The 19,921-nt window shown below is 37.7% G+C and overlaps 1 protein-coding gene across 5 annotated transcripts; it reads left to right on the forward strand.

Moving 5' to 3' along the window:
- Window positions 1-106: 106 nt before the first annotated feature.
- On the forward strand, window positions 107-18,673 carry SRSF12 (serine and arginine rich splicing factor 12). Of its 5 annotated transcripts, none has more exons than XM_055535512.1 (5): window positions 107-319; window positions 7,944-8,048; window positions 9,373-9,476; window positions 9,639-9,780; window positions 16,724-18,673. In XM_055535512.1, exons 1-5 carry the CDS (start codon window positions 255-257, stop codon window positions 17,091-17,093), a joined length of 786 nt encoding a protein of 261 aa, XP_055391487.1. In that variant the 5' UTR covers window positions 107-254; the 3' UTR covers window positions 17,094-18,673. The 5 variants fall into 5 exon arrangements, with proteins under 5 accessions (XP_055391487.1, XP_055391488.1, XP_055391490.1 ...); XM_055535513.1 differs by lacking the exon at window positions 7,944-8,048 and adding an exon at window positions 8,186-8,532 and having other exon boundaries at window positions 163-319; window positions 9,353-9,476; XM_055535515.1 differs by lacking the exon at window positions 7,944-8,048 and adding an exon at window positions 8,186-8,532 and having other exon boundaries at window positions 163-319; window positions 9,365-9,476.
- Window positions 18,674-19,921: the final 1,248 nt, after the last annotated feature.

The following is a 19,921-nucleotide window of genomic DNA, read 5'->3' on the forward strand; positions in this document are numbered from 1 at the left end:
GCGCCGCCCCCTCCCCACACGCCGCTCGGCCCCGCCCCCCGCCCCGCCCCCGCGTGGTCCGCACGGACGGACTCGCGCTGCACATCGCTCCCCCCGCGCCCGCCTCTGCGGCTGCGCGCTGGCGGGGCCGAGGCCGAGGCGAGGGGGTCGCGCCGCGGGCCGGCGGAGCTGCTGTGGCGGCGGCGGCGGCGGCTGCGGGAGACAGAGCGAGCCCGGCGGCCGGGCAAACCCCCGAGGGAACGGAGGACGCGGTCATGTCTCGCTACACGAGGCCCCCCAACACCTCCCTGTTCGTCAGGAACGTCGCGGACGCCACCAGGTGAGCGGCGGCGGGTCCGCAGGTTGGGGCGCGGGGGAGGGGCGGGTAACGGCCGCGACGCAGAGCCCGGCGGGGCTAACCCGCACCTCCCCGCCAGCCGGCCCGGGGCTCGCCGTGGAGGAGCATCTCCAGAGGCCGGCGGGAGTCCTCGGGCTGCTCGGGGCCTGGGCGGGACTCGCGCCTCCGCCCTCCCGCCCGGCCTTCCGCCCCGGCGCGGCCCCGTCTCCGGGCCCCGGCGCCCTTGACCGCCCCCCGCACCTGGGCGGCTGGCTGGTGCCTATTCCTCGCGGAGAGAACAGGAGGAGCGCCGGCTGCCCCTGTTTGGGAGCCACGGTCACTCCCCGCCTCCGCCCCTGAGAGTTCCTCGGGCGAGTGCCAGCGTCTCGCCCCTTTGTCGCTGTGCAGGGATAAAGCCGCGCATCTCACTACCTAGATGGGAAGGACTTGGGGATGGTGAGAACGCGTTACGGAATAGTGCGTATCTTGGGCCTTACGACTCCCTTTCCCTGTAGTCAGTAGTCTGGTTTACTTACAGGTGGCGCTGGTTAAATTTTATTTGTTGCACAGTTTTATACTGTATACAAAGGATAACTTCAGTGAATGAGATTTATGTGTTTTTCTTTAAAGTTTTGAGTGCAATGTAAACACTCATAATAATGGTTTGGAGAGACTTCCCTGTTCGATTCTGTTGCATTCAGCCCACCCGCCCCCCTTTGGAGAATCCTGTCTGCATAGTTTCTAACGTTGACTGCTTATAGCTGTGTCTTTCTCCCTCAATAGGAGCCAGAGGGGATGGAGGGGATTAGTAAACATTTTCGTTTCACTGGGCTTGCTTAATTTACTCCACAGCCCTCCTCCCCATCCCAGTCTTTATAGTTATGCAAGATTATCTTGTGGTCCATAAGGGAAAGCTGAAATTCAGAGTGTCAGTGACTTACCTGGGGCTTCACGGCTGGAAATATATTGGAGCCTTTGACTCCAGAGCCATCAGGAGTAATCATTATAATTTACTTTTGAGAAGTAAATTTTAAGTCTTTTTTAGAAACTTGATTTCTGTTAATAATATATATATATGTATGTCACAACTATAGACTGTGAGTTAACATACTTTTAACATCCTAAGTATGCCCGTGTTTACATGTCTTCGCTCAACTTGTTTATCAGCATATTACATAGAAAGCAAGCAAAATTTATAATTTGGATAAGGTTAAAAAAAATTGCTACGGTTAAACAGACCACTTGTATACTGAATAAGATTGCAGTGCACCCCACTCCAGTACTCTTGCCTGGAAAATCCCATGGGCGGAGGAGCCTGGTAGGCTGCAGTCCATGGGGTCGCTAAGAGTTGGACACGACTGAGCGACTTCACTTGCACACATTGGAGAAGGAAATGGCAACCCACTCCAGTATTCTTGCCTGGAGAATCCCAGGGACAGGGGAGCCTGGTGGGCTGCCGTCTATGGGGTCGCATAGAGTCGGACACGACTGAAGTGACTTAGCAGCAGTGCCAACAAAAAAATGTAAGGTTTCCAATTCTAATGACCACAGAAGCCAACCAAGGTAATATGAATAAATGAGTGAAGGTGTCAGGTTAAAGCCCAATAGAATGGTGTGGGCTGTTGCAAATGGAAAAGAACATGGGCCATCTCAAGGGGACAGCGGCTGCTACCAAGCTTTAGCTGATAACGGCTGTATAGGTATTTGGACTTGTGGCCACATCGTTTTAATTTTCAAAAGAAGCCAAAAGCCTGTCTTGTGTGTGTGTAAACTGTCAGTTTCGAACTGTTGGCGGTATCTAAGTTGAATTTACGAAATTGCCATTTTTGTAGTTTTAAAAGCTATAAAATATTGGCATTTCCATGTTTCAGCACTTTTTGTTAAATGTTTATAAACATTGTGCAGGCCAAATAACACACACAGACACACATGTATGTGTGATGCATGATCTCTGATCTAGATAATCAAGAATGATAATTGAGATTTATTTATTTTTCCATCTTTTCCACAACTTTTTAACATTGCCACTGGGCAGTGGAGGGTGGGGAGGGCAATCAAAATCTAGGAGGTTTGAAGTAGTGAAATTATAGTAATCCTAACATTTGTTGAGTACTCATTGTGTACCAGGCACTGTACTAAAAACTTTACATATATTATTTTATTGTTTTCGATAACCTTATATAACAGATGAAAAGGTGAGATTTTAGAGAGATTAAGGATCTTGACTAAAACTGCTCAGCTGTTGACTAGTGTTATGAAAGTAGAATCATCACATGTAAACTTAATAGTTTTTTTTGTACAAGGTGGCATATAGTTTAGCAATATGATACCTAGACACATTTTAATTTTTTAACATTTGGTATGCTTATAAAGAAAATCATTGGGATAAATGTTAAATGGGGTATAAAATTATATACAATATATTTTCAGTTATATAAAATGAAGAAGGGAAAAACTATATAAACACATAATCCACACATATAGAAAATAAGCTTAGAAAGAAATCTCTTTGAGTGGTTTTCTTTATCCTGTTTTCAAATTCTAATTGTTAGTTTTATAACAAAGTCAAATTTTATTTAAAATTTTCTTTAAAGTAGCTGTTTAATATATATAATAAAGCACAAGCCATTATAACATGCAGGTTAGCAAAAAATTTGTTAGAAATGAAATTTAGCAAAAGAACTAAGGAAAGGTTTAAAAATACATTTTGTAATTTTATAATTTGTGTTATGTTTCTCTTCACTGGTGAAATAAGATGTGGATTGGGAAGAATATTAATTTTAAATCTTTTTGTATAATTTTTTAATGGCAGATACAGTTTTCTAGTGAAACAAAGCTATGCCCAAATCTCAAATAAAACATTCCTGTTTTGATGCTTAACATCATGTTAGGTTGGGGAGCACCGATCAAGTACTTCTCTTGGACATACTTAGTAGCGTTCTTTGGTTATAGTGTGTATGAGGCTTAAATTAATATTGGTGTAAGTGGTAATGTAGAAAAAAGCATTAAACAAAATCCAGCCGAATTCATGATAGGAAGGCTCAGCAACCTAGTAATAGAAGGGAACTTCCTCAGGTTATGGGCATCTATGAAAAACCTTTAGCTAACAACATACTTAATGATGAAACTGAATGCTTTCTCCTTTAAGATCAGAACAAGACAAGGATGTCAACTCTTAAAACCACTATTCAACATTTTATTGCAGGTCCTAACCAATGCAACAAGGCAAGAAAAATAAAGACATAAAAATTATAAAGGTGAAAGTAAAACCTGTCCCTGTTCTTAGGTGACATGTTTGTTTACATAAAGCTACAGTAACTAATAGTGAGTTTACTTAAGTTACTAGAATATGAAGTAAATGTAGTGAAAATTCTATTTGTATATACTAACAGCAAACAACAAAAACTTTTTAAATTCCTTTTATCTTAGTATCAAAAAACGTACTTAGGAATAAGTTTTGCAAAACCACGTAAAAACCTTTGCATTGAAGATAACAACACATGGCCAAGAGCAATCAAAGACCAACATAAATTAATAAATATACTGTGTGCTCTTAGATTGGAAGGTGACCTTTTATGTTATCAGTTCCATCCCAATTGATTATATTATAGATTCAAGGTATTCCTGATCAAATGCTTTTTAAAAATAAGAACAAATTAATTCTAAAGTATATTAATATGCAAAGGATCTGAATAGCCAAAATAATTTTTAAAAAGGTCATTGAAGCTGGAAGGCTTATATTCCCTGGCTTAAAGATTTACTAAAAAGTTACAATAATCAAAATAGTTTGTTATTGGCCTAAGGATAGACGAATAGATCAATAAAACAGAAAGAGGGTCCATAAATAATCCACACATATAGAGTCAATTGATTTTTGACAAAGGCACTAAACTAAAGCCTTTAGAAAAAAATCTTTACACCAAATGATGCTGTAACAACTGGACATATATGTAGGGAAAAAATGTACTTTGACCTCTGTCCCACATAATTTGAACTGGATCATTAATTGATATATAAAAGATAAAATGGTAAAGCTTTTAGAAGAAAGCAAAGGAAGATATCTGTATGATTTAGGGATACGCAGATTTTTTATAAGACAAAGTCATTACCTTAAAAGGGAATATTGAAAAATCAGATTTCTCCAAAATTAAAATTTCTGTTCATTAAGAAAGTAAATAGGTGAGCCAGGGACTGGCAGAAAGTATTCAGAAAGCATATATCTCACAAAGGACTTTTTCTAATAGTCATGAACTTTTTTTATAAGTCAACAACGAAAAGACATGTTATTATTAAAAATGGACAAAAAACTCCTACATGTTCAAGAGAAATACATATGAATGTCCAATTAGCAGGTGAAAAAGTGCTCAGCATCATTTGTACAACACAAATGTACAAATTGAAATGCAAAATTGTAATGCAAATTGCAATGCAAATTGAAACCGCCGCAAGATTCCACTTAATACCCTCTTGAATGGCTAAAATTCAAAAGACTGACAATACAAAGTGCTGACAGAGATGGGCAGAACTGAATCGTACATGGTGTTGGTAGGAGTATAAAATGTTAACAACCATTTTGCAGAACTGTTTGGCTGTTTCATAGAAATTAAATATATATATCCTCTTTAGCCCAGAAATTCTGACCCTTGAGTAAATGACCCATAAGCATGTAAAGATGTTGAACCTAACTGGTGTTTACAGAAATTAAAATTCAAATAATGAGGTACCCATTCACTTAATATCCTTCAGAAGGCAGGGAGTGAGGAGTTGGATTATTAGAAATTCTAATGCATGTCTTGAGGAGTATAAGTTGATTTGGCCGTTTTGAAGAACATGTAGTAAAGCTGAAGATATGTATACTCTTCAACCCATCAATTGCATGGCTAGTGGTACATCCCAGAAAACTGTGCTACAGTACAATTTGCAGTTAAAAAAAGGAAGCATATTAAATGCTCACCCATAGAAGTATGTGTAAAATTGTGGTTTATCCATAACAATAGCAATACAGAGTTAAAATGAGTGAACTAGAGCACCTTGGAGAAATCTCAAGGGTGGAAAAGGCAAGGTTCAAAATTTTACAGGTAATCTGATACCATTTATGTAGATTTGCAGTAGAAATACAAAGTTATGTAGAGGAATGTTGAACACCAGTGATTATCTCTAAGGGAGAAGGAAACAATATCTTACTTCTTATAAAATACTAAAAATTACAAGTATAGTAAGTATTAAGGCATAATAAATCTTGTTGATGGATACATGGGTGTTTAATATCAAGATAGATTACACCAGAAATACGAAAATAAATGGAAAAAAAAAAAAAACAGCTAACAGATGGAGTGGAGACTGAATGAGAGCCAGTTCTTTTGAGAAGGTTCATTCCCTCAGACTTCTGGGATTCTAAGTCTCTATGACACATTGCTCTAGCCTCCTTTATATATCTAGTATCCTTTTCTGTCAGCCACTCACATTTGGTTGATGGAATTGGTTGCCTCTGAAGGTACTCATTTGAATTCTAGCTTTGCCGCTGGCTGTGTGTAGCTTTGGGCAAGGTAACTGCTCTCACTTTCAGTCTCCTTGACTGGTAAATGGTAACAGTAATGTGTCCTTCACTCATTAATACAGCAGGTATATTTTGAGGCCTCCTATATGCCAAGCAACTATGCTAGGTACTGAGATATATTAGTGAAGACATCTGCTTTAGAAGTGATTCTCAACCCTGAGCCTCAGAATTGCCTATGAAACCCTTAAAAAAATGAAACATAACTGGGGCTCACCATGGGAAGCACAAATTAGGTCAGGGATTAAAGGATCAGGCTGGAATGCCTGCTTCTATGACATCTCCTTTATAGATGATTCCAATATTCAGGAATGGTTGAGAATTTTTGCTCTGTTAGTCTGTGTTTTATGGGAGCAGGAATTGTGTCTTTCTTGTTCTCCATCATATTCCTAGAGCCTGGCCCATAGTACATACTCAATAAGTATTTGTTGAATGAATAAATGAAAGAAAAAGACATTGTCATTGTCCTCTAAATCTAAAGTTAACAGTCACTCAGGAAAGGCAGGCAGTTAAGCATGGTATAGTGAATATTTAAAATAATAAAAATAAAATGAAGTTGTCATGATATCAACATAATATTGGCTACTTGGTCAGTGTTAGTTGAATCTTTATGTAATTCTTAAATTCATATCTCTAGCTTTAATCACTGACTTCTAGTCTTGAGAAAAAATAAAATTGAATTTGTATAACTAGTTTTCAGTTGCTCATAGAATAGAACTTTTATGGCTGTTCCACCATCACCTCAAATTTGGCATTTCTAAACGTGAAAGTTTCTTCTTTTGCCTCTCCTCAATCTTCAATCTAACTCTCTTTTCCAGCTACCTAATTTTTATCTTGGACACCATCTTTCTTCCAGTTGCCGGAGTTAGAAGCTTTGTACTCATCTTTGGGCCCTTTTTTCTATGTTTTTTTCTATGTTTTGAAATACTCTTTAATTCCTCTAAGCCGTGTTTTGTGCTCATAGCTGGTTTTGAATCTCTAAGAGCTCCATGAGGCAGTAGGATATAGTCATTAGGAAGCCAGACTAGTGTCAGATTGTGGGAGTTTGCTTCCAGCTCTGTCTCTTGCTGACTCGGTGATGTTAGGTGACTTTATCTGTCTCTACCCTCATCTGTAAACAACATTTGTAAAGATGTTATGGGAATTAAGTGTTCTTAAGGTGAACAGTGGCTGGTATGTAAATGCATTATAAATGTCAGTTTTTAATGCTAAGTGTTTTGTCTCTTCAGTTAAATTGTAAATCCTGAAGAGAAATACTATGCTATGTGTTTCCTTGGTGTCCCCTCTTTAATACCTATGACAGTAGAAAGCATGTAAGTGACTCAAAAATACTTGCCAGATTTGAGGCTCTGGTAGTTATTTTTGCTTTATGTTTACTAATAAAGCATCAATTTTTCTTTTAAAGGCTGAGAAATAACTTTAGGACTTCTTTAGAATCTTATTGCTATCTGACAACGTTTAACATAAATATGAAATTATAGTGAGACAAATAAATGTGTTCTTAATGAATAGTTAATAGTACTCTGTATTTTGACAGTTGAAAAGTCTGGTAATAGAAGTAACTTTCAAAAGTGCATATGCTTTATATAAAATAAATAACCAGCAAGGATCTACTGTATAGCACAGGGAACTGTACTCAATATTTTGTAATAGAAAAGAATTTGAAAAGGAATGTGAAAAAAAATATAAAAACTAAATCACTATGCTGTACACTTGAAACTAACACAGTATTGTAAATCAATTATACTTCAGTTTTAAAAAAGCAAAAAAATTTAGTGAATGTGCTGAATCAGTATCCCCAGCCTGAATAAACATGAAAGCCACCTAGAGTGCTTATAAAAATACAAATTTCCAGACCTCTTGAATCAGAATCTCCAAAACTTAGAACTGAGAATTTGTCGTTTTATTTTTTCTTTCTTTTCTAAACCCTGGGTGATTCCTATGAGAGACAATTTTAGATAATTCTAGTCTGGAAAATATACTTTCTTCTGAAGGTTTCAACTGAATTTCTGTAGGCAAAATATTTGAATCTAGCTATTCATATTTCTTTACCTTATTTCTAAAATACTTCAGGCCTGAGGACTTGCGCCGTGAGTTTGGTCGATATGGCCCTATAGTAGACGTTTACATTCCACTTGACTTCTACACCCGCCGCCCAAGAGGATTTGCTTATGTTCAATATCCTTTATTTTACTGTGTGCATGTGCATAGACTACATACATGTGTATATACATATATGTATACACACACATACTCAGGAGCATATTTTATGAAATAATATTGCCTAATTAAATGTGTTTATTTCTTTATCTCAGAAAATCTAAAGCAGTCCACAGTAGCTGGCAAGCACCCCTCAGTTTGAACCAACCTGTTAGCTAGAATCCAAGCATAAACCGAGCAGGCGAGACAAAAGGCACCTAAAGTTCAAGCATCAAGGAGTAAAGAGGGAGGGTGGACACAGATATAAAGACCTGGAAGAGGGGAAGTCTTTACCAAGCAAAAGACAAAGCCAACACCAGGTTGAGACTTCGGCTTTCCTACATTTACTCAGAGTTCCAGGATCAAAGCCAAGTCTGATTTTGTTGGTTCTGCGTCTCTTATAAAGTCCATCTTGCAAGCCCTAAAGAATAAAGGTCAAGGTTCAAGATCAAGTGACACTGAGGTAATTGCCTAAGTCTCATTTTGTATTGCATTACTTGAGCTTTTTCTGTTTTTAAAAAGTTAAACCAGTGACAACCTCCTGAAATACAGCTAGTTGGTTTATATAGTTTGTTTCCATTTTAGTTAGGTTTATTATATAATTTACATAGATAAGGGAGTTCAGTGGGATATATAATTCCAGATGTTAACAGATTGTTTATAGATGTTAACAGATTGTTTATATATTTCTTTTATAATTATATCGGAAGTAGTAAAAACATAAAGGTTTTTTAAAGCAGTAGGTTCAAAGTCAAATATGATCACTTTTAAAGGACCAAATCGGTTTTGAATATATGTTTTAGCTCACTTATATGTGTGCACGTTTGTTTATAAGTAATTTCTCCTAAATTAATTTAAAAAGCCTTTTAATGAAAGTAATTTTAATTTCAGAATGAAGGCTTCTGTGTACTGATTTTTACCTGAAATACTGAAAAACCTGGTAAATCTTTAACCTAAGAGAAGGGAGTGAGTCCTGCCTAAATGTTTTATTTGATAATACTAGCCAGTGTTGGACTTATTCTCATGTTTCAAATTACATGCATTATACAACTTTTAATGTATACATTAAAAATACAGTTATAGATTTGTTTCTGTTCTTTTTATTTTCAGACTCACTCTTCAGAATCATAATGGGGCATTTGTTTTGATAGTGATATTTTTTCTGATTTTTCAGTTATGTTAGAGATATGACCTTAAAAACTTGAGCTTGTTTTTCCTAATAATTTCATGCCACCTGTAAATTATTTTAAAAAAATAATATTTTTGATATCTGATGTTCAAAGTGTCCTTAACAGCTAGTCATATTTGAAGATGTTCGTGATGCTGAAGACGCGCTTTATAACCTCAATAGAAAGTGGGTATGTGGCCGTCAGATTGAAATACAGTTTGCACAAGGTGATCGCAAAAGTAAGTGTGACTTAATAGCAGATCTTGCTTTTTTAGCAGGATGAGTTTCAGCAATGACAAATTTTTTAATTTAAAATTATTTCAGAATATAATACTATTTGAGTGGCTTGTTTATTGAGGTTTTCAGGTAATGAATTATAAATCTTGAACTTCATATTCTAGCACCAGGCCAGATGAAATCAAAAGAACGTCACCCTTGTTCTCCAAGTGATCATAGGAGATCAAGAAGCCCTAGCCAAAGGAGAACCCGAAGTAGAAGTTCCTCATGGGGAAGAAATAGGCGGCGGTCGGATAGCCTTAAAGAGTGAGTACAAAATAAAAGGGGATTGAAAACTTAATTTTCTGCTGTTTCCAGAAAACATTTTAAAAAGTTTTCAAAAACAGGACACCAGAATCATTTTATTTAATGTAAATAAAGAATCAACTTTTTTAGAAGGATATACTCCTCTCAATTTATAATGTATTGTTATTTTAACTTGGGTTTGTTAGATACCTCCCAGTGTGTTCATTTTATGACAGACTTAAGTTCAACCTTTCTAATAGAAAGATAGTATATACTGAGGAAAAAAGCAAAAATTTAAAGTTGTATACTTGACAGTAAAATGAGGATTTTAAATAAAAAATTTTTAAATGAATCCCCAAATTAAGAATCTGAGGCCTGATAATTAAAAACTCATGTGAAATAAAATGTAATCATTTGTGAAAGAAAGTTGACCAAAATGTGAATCAATGTATTTATAAAAAGCAAATTATTTCAAGAATAAATTCTAAGTATGGTAGTATTGTAGGAAGAAAATATAAAAGTAGTAGATTTTTAAGAAAAAGATATTTACAAGTTATCTATTTTTCCTGCTAGAAGTTAGTTTCTGTTAGAATAATAGGAAATTGCAGTGGAAATTACTTGATGCTGTTTTAGTCATAACTGAAATTGTATTAGCATACCCAATTCTACCACTTACTGTTTTTCTCTTGAGTTTTAATGCTGTAATTTTTTTATAGCCATATGGATTTTTAAGGTGAATTCTGTTCTTAGAGATTGATCAGCATTTACACTCTTTCTCTGAGTAAAAAGAGTTGACTCTCCTGGGACTTCCTTCACAATCCAGTGGTTAAGTCTTCGGGCTTCCACTGCAGGGGACTTATCTTGGGTTTGATCCCTGGTTAGGGAACTAAGCTCCCACATGCCACAAGGCGCAGTTAGTGATAAGAAAAGAAAGAGTTGGCTCTCCTGGGCCATATGTCTAAGCTGTCCAATGACAACATAACCTCAAATCAGAGCTGATCTGTAGAGCAGCTCACTTTCACTCCACTCCCTCCGTTCCTCAACTCCCAGGAGCCTATACAAGGAAGACACACCAACATAGGGTGTGTGTACCTGAGCTAGACAGTCTTTACCCCAAGTACCTAGTTCTAAAAACAAGACTTATAAAGTGGCCTGGCTCCAGTCCCTCCAACCAAGTGGAAAGAAAAGACAGGAAGAGAGAAATATCTGAGAATCCTGATTACTAGAAAATGTGGCCGATTCAGAGCCCTAGAATCTTAACATGTCAGATCAGTCCCTCTCCTTGGGTTTAAACCAAATGTTTTAATTTTGGCACATTCTTAGGGAGGCATGCAAGTAAGAGGAAGCCTTGAGTTCCTTTTATAAGCCAGGAGAACCCAGGTCAGGATTGAGCCATCACCAAGGTGGGTGAAGAAATATTTAGGAACAGTTATGTTTTGGTCTGGAATTTGATTCTTTTTATCATACTTGGTCTGATAGTGTAAGAATATAAACCTCCCGTGAATCTGTGGAGAATAATCCATTTTGTTCCATGGCTAAAGGAAAGCCATTTTACTACTGATTATTTGAGATTTTGACATCAATATACTCAAATACAAGTTACATTTATAGAACCTAAAATGTGGTGAGAACAAATTAAGAAATTTTATATGCCATGTGTGTAGCAAAGTCACACCAATACCACGGGTATTGCTTCTGACTTCACAAAGGACTTGAGTAGTATGAATGATATTCGGCATTTCACATTACTATAAGTTAATGGTTTATATACAAAAAATCAAACTAGATATAATATTGTACCTAAAGCAGTACTTTCCTAACTTACTAAATGATAACCAGTGGTCTTGGTGAAAAAGAGTAAAAGAAAAGGAGAAAATTGTCCATCTGATTCATTAAAAATATAAGCTGTTTCCAAATGCATTAGAGCCTTAATCAACCAACTTTTCTCCTGATTGATCTAGAGAAGTGAATATTCACAGCATTTTCTGCCTTCTAGTGGCAGTAAAGTGTACTACTTGTCTGGAGAAAAATAAACAAAAAAAGACTCAGTTCCCAGTCACGGTGGAGTATCAGGAATAGAAAGAACCACATTTTCTTATAAGACAGTACAGTTCTACTTTGTTCTAGTTATAGTTCTAGAGGATAAGACTGTTGCTTAACCTCTCTGACCTCAGTGGTTTTTGTTTGCAGTTACATTGTTTGTTGTTCAGCCACTCAGTCCTGTCAGACTCTTCCAAGACCCCATGGACTGCAGCACACAGAGGGTTCCCTGTCCTTCACTGTCTCCTGGAGTTTGCTCAAACTCATGTCCGTTGAGTTGATGCCATCCAAGCATTTCATCCTCCATCACACCCTTTTCCTGCCCACACTCCTTGCCAGCATCAGGGTCTTTTCCAGTGAGTCAGCTCTTTGCATCAGGTGGCCAGAGTATCAGAGCTTCAGCATCAGTCCTTCCAGTGAATATTCAGGAATGTTTTCCTTTAGGATGGACTGGTTGGATCTCCTTGCTGTTGAAGGGACTTTCAGGAGTCTTTTCCAGCACCACAGTTGGAAAGCATCAATTATTTGGGGCTCAGCCTTCTTTATGGTCCAGTTCTCACATCTTTACATGACTACTGGAAAACCATACAGCTTCGAGTATACAGACCTTTGTTAGCAAAGTGATGTCTCTGCTTTTTAATATGTTGTTTAGGTTTGTCGTAGCTTTTCTTCCAAGGAGCAAGTATCTTTTAATTTTCATGGCTGTGGTCACCATCTGCAGTGATTTTGGAGCCCAAGAAGATAAAGTCTGTCACTGTTTCCATTGTTTCCCCACTATTTGCCATGAAGTGATGGGACTGGATGCCATGATCTTCATTTTTTGACTGTTGAGTTTTAAGCCAGCTTTTTTACTCTCCTCTTTCATCTTCATCAAGAGGCTCTTTCCTGTTCACTTTCTGCCATCACAGTGGTGTCATCTGCGTATCTGAGGTTATTGATACTTCTCCTGGCAATCTTGATTCTAGCTTGTGCTTCAGCCAGCCTGGCATTTCGCATGAGGTACTCTGCATATGAATTAAATAAGTAGAGTGACAATATACAGCCTCCATGTACTCTTTTCCCAGTTTTGAACCAGTCCATTTTTCCATGTCCTGTTCTAACTGTTGCTTCTTGACCTGCATATGGTTTTCTCAGGAGGCAGGTAAGGTGATTTGGTATTCCCATCTCTTGAATTTTCCACAATTTGTTGTGATCTACACAGTCAAAGGCGTTAGCATAGTCAGTGAAGCAGAAGTAGATGTTTTTTGAAATTCCCTTGCTTTTCGTATGATCCAGTGGATGTTGGCAATTCGATCTCTGGTTCCTCTGCCTTTTCTAAATTCAGCCTGTACATCTGGAAGTTGCACTGTAGACCCCTGGCTTAAAGGATTTTGAGCATTACCTTGCTAGCATGTGCAATGAGCTCAATTGTTTGGTAGTTTAAACATTCTTTGGCATTGCACTTCTTTGGAATTGGGATGAAAACTGACCTTTTCCAGTCCTGTGGCCATTGCTGAGTTTTCCAAATTTGCTGGCCTACTGAGTGCAGCACTTTAAGAGCATCATCTTTTAGGATTTGAACCAGCTCAGCTGGATTCCATCACCTCCATTAGCTTTATTTGTAGTGATGCTTCCTAAGAACACTTGACTTCACACTCCAGGATGTCTGGCTCTAGGTGAGTGATCACACCATAGTGATTATCCGGGTCATTAAGACCTTTTATTGTATAGTTTTTCTGTGTATTCTTGCCACCTCTCCCTAATATCTTCTACTTCTGTTAGGTCCATACCATTTCTGTCCTTTATTGTACCCATCTTTGCATGAAATGTTCCCTTAGTATCTCTGATTTTCTTGAAGAGATCTCTAGTCTTTTCCATTTTGTTGTTTTCCTCTCTTTCTTTGCATTGTTCACTCAGTTCTTTAATCTTTCAGCTGCTGTTTTTTGCTAACCTCTTAGAGTCTTACATGTGCAAAGTAGATGGTGGCCAGTGACTTAAGGAAAATTTATAGGCAGAGTTTAGGGTGGGGTGAGGTGGTTTATCTGCATTTTCCTCATCTCTGGGATTTTTGTCTGTTAAGTCTTAGCCATTTTGATGGCCCTGAATTCTAATCTCTGTCTCTTCAGCTTAGTCTAGTAGCTATTTTCTAGTTGGGCTTAATTCTCCCATTCTGGCTTTTGGAAAACGGTCTCAGGAAAAGAGCCATGGCTTGTAACCCTTCAAGTTCTGCTTTTGTTGGTTATTCTCCAGTGCCTTTTAACAGTTGTTTTATAAGTGTTGTCTCAGTTCAGTTCAGTCTCTCAGTCGTGTCCAACTCTGCGATCCCATGAATTGCAGCACGCCAGGCCTCCCTGTCCATCACCAACTCCCGGAGTTCACTCAAACTCACATCCATCGAGTCGGTGATGCCATTCAGCCATCTCATCCTCTGTCATCCCCTTCTCCTCCTGCCCCCAATCCCTCCCAGCATCAGAGTCTTTTCCAATGAGTCAACTCTTCGCATGAGGTGGCAAAGTACTGGAGTTTCAGCTTTATCATCATTCCTTCCAAAGAACACCCAGGGCTGATCTCTTCTAGAATAGACTGGTTGGAACTCCTTGCAGTCCAAGGGACTCTCAAGAGTCTTCTCCAACACCACAGTTCAAAAGCATCAATTCTTCGGCTCTCAGCTTTCTTCACAGTCCAACTCTCACATCCATACATGACCACAGGAAAAATCATAGCCTTGACTAGACGGACCTTTGTTGGCTAAGTAATGTCTCTGATTTTGAATATGCTCTCTAGGTTGGTCATAACTTTCCTTCCAAGGAGTAAGTGTCTTTTAATTTCATGGCTGCAATCACCATCTGCAGTGATTTTGGAGCCCCCCAAAATAGAGTCTGACACTGTTTCACATCTATTTCCCATCTATTTCCCATGAAGTGATGGGACCAGATGCCATGATCTTAGTTTTCTGAATGTTGAGCTTTAAGCCAATTTTTTCACTCTCCACTTTCACTTTCATTAAGAGGCCTTTTAGTTCCTCTTCACTTTCTGCCATAAGGGTGGTGTCATCTGCATATCTGAGGTTATTAATATTTCTCCTGGCAATCTTGATTCCAGTTTGTGCTTCCTCCAGCCCAGCGTTTCTCATGATGTACTCTGCCTATAAGTTAAATAAGCAGGGTGACAATATACAGCCTTAACGTACTCCTTTTCCTATTTGGAACCAGTTTGTTGTTCCATGTCCAGTTCTAACTGTTGCTTCCTGACCTGCATACAGGTTTCTCAAGAGGCAGGTCAGGTGGTCTGGTATTCCCATCTCTTAAAGAATTTTCCACAATTTATTGTGATCCACACAAGCAAAGGCTTTCGCATAGTCAGTAAAGCAGTAATAGATGTTTTTCTAGAACTCTCTTGCTTTTTCCATGATCCAGTGGATGTTGGCAATTTGATCTCTGGTTCCTCTGCCTTTTCTAAAACCAGTTTGAGCATCTGGAAGTTCATGGTTCACATACTTCTGAAGCCTGGCTTGGAGACTTTTGAGCTAACGTTACTTTACTAGCATGTGAGATGAGTGCAATTGTGTGGTAGTTTGAGCATTCTTTGGCATTGCCTTTCCTTGGGATTGGAGTGAAAACTGACCTTTTCCAGTCCTGTGGCCACTGCTGAGTTTTCCAAATTTGCTGGCATATTGAGTGCAGCACTTTCACAGCATCATCTTCCAGGATTTGAAAGAGCTCAACTGGAATTCCATCACCTCCACTAGCTTTATTCGTAGTGATGCTTTCTAAGGCCCACTTGACTTCACATTTCAGGATGTCTGGCTCTAGGTCAGTGATCACGCCATCGTGATTATCTGGGTCATGAAGATCTTTTTTGTACAGTTCTTCTGTGTATTCTTGCCACCTCTTGTTAATATCTCTGCTTCTGTTAGGTCCATACCGTTTCTGTCCTTTACCAAGCCTATCTTTGCATGAAATGTTCCCTTGGTATCTCTGATTTTCTTGAAGAGATCTCTAGTCTTTCCCAATCTGTTGTTTTCCTCTATTTCTTTACATTGATCTCTGAGGAAGGCCTTCTTATCTCTCCTTGCTATTCTTTGGAACTCTGCATTCAGATGCTTATATCTTTCCTTTTCTCCTTTGCTTTTCGCTTCTCTTCTTTTCACAGCTATTTGTAAGGCCTCCCCAGACAGCCATTTTGCTTGTTTGCATTTCTTTTCCATGGGGATGGTCTTGATCCCTGTCTCCTGTACAATGTCACGAGCCTCCGTCCATAGTTCATCAAGCACTCTATCTATCAAATCTAGTCCCTTAAATCTATTTCTCACTTCCACTGTATAATCATAAGGGATTTGATTTAGGTCAGACCTGAATGGTCTAGTGGTTTTCCCTACTTTCTTCAATTTAAGTCTGAATTTCACAATAAGGAGTTCATGATCTGAGCCACAGTCAGCTGCCAGTCTTGTTTTTGCTGACTGTATAGAGCTTCTCCATCTTTGGCTGCAAAGAATATAATCTAGCCTTTTAATATAGCTTTTTTTTAATTGGAAGATGGTTCTAGAACAAGTTGCTCTGTCATGTCAAGATTCAGAAGTCCTCAATCTAGGTTTTTGCTTTTATTAACATTATTTAATATTCTTAGATATTTTCTTTTTATCTTTTTTCCCCTTTCAGATTTTCTTACCTCTTAGAAATTATGTAACCCAGACTAAATATGCAAAATATATTTTTCAGAACTGACTCATAAAAGATACCCAGCAAAGTCAAAATCTTTTGGTCAAATATTACAAACTTGTACATATTTTTGAACCAAAAGCACGCATAATAAAATTAGAATTTTTTTCTCCAACAAAAGCACAACTAATGTTATGTAAAGTATATAAGTTCCTGAAAGTGTTGTTTCCTAACCTATTAACTATTTTTGTATGAAATATATATTCTGACGTTATGGATGTTTGCAGGTCTCGACACAGGCGATTTTCTTACAGCCAATCTAAATCTCGCTCCAAATCACTACCCAGGCGGTCTACCTCAGCAAGGCAGTCAAGAACTCCAAGAAGGAATTCTGGTTCTAGAGAACGGTCAAGGTCCAAGTCCTTGCAGAAAAGGTCCAAGTCAATAGGAAAATCACAGTCAAGCTCACCTCAGAAGCAGACTAGCTCAGGAACAAAATCAAGATCACATGGAAGACATTCTGACTCCATAGCCAGATCCCCATGTAAATCTCCCAAAGCATATACCAATTCTGAAACAAAAGCACAAACAGCGAAACACTCTCATTTTCGATCACATTCCAGATCGCGGAGTTACCGTCATAAAAACAGTTGGTGAACAGCAACAGAAGAATGCTCTGTAGTGTTAATATAGGTTATTAAACTTCTCATTATGTTGAATAAAAATTCTTGAAGGCTTACAGAAAATGTGAGTTGATATTAGTTACTTTGGGCATGTATAAGAAATAAAGGCTCTCTCACTTGGGTTAATGAAGATTTGGTCTAAGGACCCACACCACAAATACGATGTGAGTGATGTCCCATTTTATGGACCATTTTTTGCTTACATTGTGGCAGAAGAGTACTTTTTAGAGGAAATGTATAAAGTGGAACTAAATTAGAAACTTTGATTTGGATATTAAGTATTAACAGTAATTAAAAAAATATTTTTTACTTTAAAGCACTTTCATGTAAAAGTAATGATGACTATATAATTGCATAAGGCAAACTTAAGACTGTTTGACACTGTATGTCTCCTTTGTGTTTTCTCTTTAAACTTGGGCCAATTCCTGATGGTATTAGTTCTGTATCACAAAATACTGACATTTCTAAAAGTAGAGTTTATGTAGAGATCAAGCATTCAAAAGATATTCTTTCCTAAGCTTAAAAAAGGTTCCTGCGTGGAACAGTATAGATAAATTGATATTAAGTTGTATCCTGTATCATGTTCATTCATGTCAGAAATATCAAAACATTTTAAAAATACTGAATTTTGAATGGTTTGAGACTGCTATAAAAATGATGTGCAACACTCATAGTCCAAAAATATTCATATCAAGCCTTATACATATGAAGATTGGTACATTTTGTATAAAATCACATTTTATACCATTAATTCTACGTACCTACTTTTCATCTGTTACTTTGTGGTTTCTTTTTAGAGCTTTTGTTCAAGACTTTAAATGGTATTAGAATAAGTCTTGTTTATTTTTGAAAATGTTTAGTACCTTGTATTAAACTCAAGACTGCATTCTCAGAAAACAGCTTCTCAGTACGGGATTTACATTACACTGCCCTTCGTTTTTTAAAGCCAAATAGCTTTATTGATATTCTTTTGTAGTTGTTAAAACAGAATTTCTTTAAAAATGTGTTTGTAGTTTATGTTTTTCAGAGGGTTTGGTAGTATTTGTGATAAAATGATTTTGCATATGGTTATTATAGGGGATATATTTATAGAGCTCTACTTGTGTACCTTGTTGAATTATATTGAAATTAAAAGTTCTCAGCCCATACAGTTAATATTTGTATCTAGAATGCTTAAGAAAAAAAATCTGTCATATTTTTAGCATATAGGAGCCAGTGTTGCTTCTGTTTGTTTTGAATACAAATTCCATTCTTTTTTTTTTTTTTGCATTTTACATCCTGTGTGTAAGAAATAACTTTACAAAATAATTTATATGCTGGTGGTAATTGGATAAGTACCGTAAATTCGTGTATTCTGTACTTTCTGAATAGATTTTCTCTATTTAATCATAGCAAAATTTATTTCAAAACTACAGCTCTTTGAAGTGTTCAGATGTAATAAAAATTAGTTATAAAATTATGTGGCACTATTGAAAATTGAAAGGATAGTCTGAAGAAAGAGCAAGACAAACAGTAATTTTTTGTATTTTCTAAATAAATGTTTTGGTTTATGTACACATGTATGTAGTTATTGTGGATACTAACTATGAATTGATTATAGTGTCTACATTTAATCACATTTTAGTAAAAAGTTAATAAGGCAGTGTTTCTGAACATGCTTAATCCTTCGATTTACTCTGATTTGGTTTGTCCACTGTAATTGCTAGACTGCTTATGAGGATGCTGTTTGGTTTGATGGAAAAACTGGAATGATAATAGTTTAAGCTTGATGATTATTTAATATGTGCTTGGCAATGCTCTGTAAAGTTTAACATTACTCACTCATCACAAAAACTTTATGTGGGCAGTACCACTGCAGATAAGGTAAGTGAGATGAAGAGAGGTTAAATGACATGCACAAACAAGTCACACAACAGACTTTGTAGCTGGATGGTGGCTGGGCTCCATACTGCCCTCCCTGATCAGCATGCTTGTCTTTTTGGAAGACGAAAGTCTTTGACAGATATATGCTAAACTAAGATAATATTTAGAGGAAAAGGAGATAATAGAATTAGGGGGGAAAAAAAAAACGATTATAGGCTTCAGTGAAACTGGGTTCTGTGAGTAGAAGTTGATTAACAATTGTGCTGATACCCTGGAAAATTGTATTCTGGGTACATCTGTTCTAGGATTCACTTCTGCTATAGAATTGTTTCTTGGGCCTTTTAAGAGAGGATACTTAGGGTAAGATTGTTAAATAAAGCAAATGTATCACCTATCTGTGATCATTTCCTTTAAAGATAGTATATTTATTCAGGTACTTCCCCAGTTTAAATATAGGGGCACTTCCTACCTCCATTTTTTCAGGATTCATAGAGGATCAGATATGTCAGAGAAGGTAAAGATGGCCACTTTGATTGCTTGTTTTCTTTCTCTTGTAAATAATACACATAATTACTGTATGCTGCTACTGCTGCTGCTAAGTTGCTTCAGTCGTGTCTGACTCTCTGTGACCCCATAGACGGCAGCCCACCAGGCTCTGCCGTCCCTGGGATTCTCCAGGCAAGAACACTGGAGTGGGTTGCCATTTCCTTCTCCAATGCAGGAAAGTGAAGTAGCTCAGTCGTGTCCAACTCTTAGCGAACCCATGGACTGCAGCTTACCAAGCTCCTCCATCCATGGGATTTTCTAGGCAAGAGTACTGGAGTGGGGTGCCATTGCCTTCTCCTAATTGCTGTATAGCAGCTGGCATTTTGCAGCTGCAGACAGATAATGGGGAAACATGCTAAAATTTTTTATCAGGATAGGATTTAATTTTGTGCC

This window comes from Bubalus kerabau, chromosome 9 (assembly GCF_029407905.1).
Source record: "Bubalus kerabau isolate K-KA32 ecotype Philippines breed swamp buffalo chromosome 9, PCC_UOA_SB_1v2, whole genome shotgun sequence".
NCBI classification, from domain to species: Eukaryota; Metazoa; Chordata; class Mammalia; order Artiodactyla; family Bovidae; genus Bubalus; species Bubalus kerabau.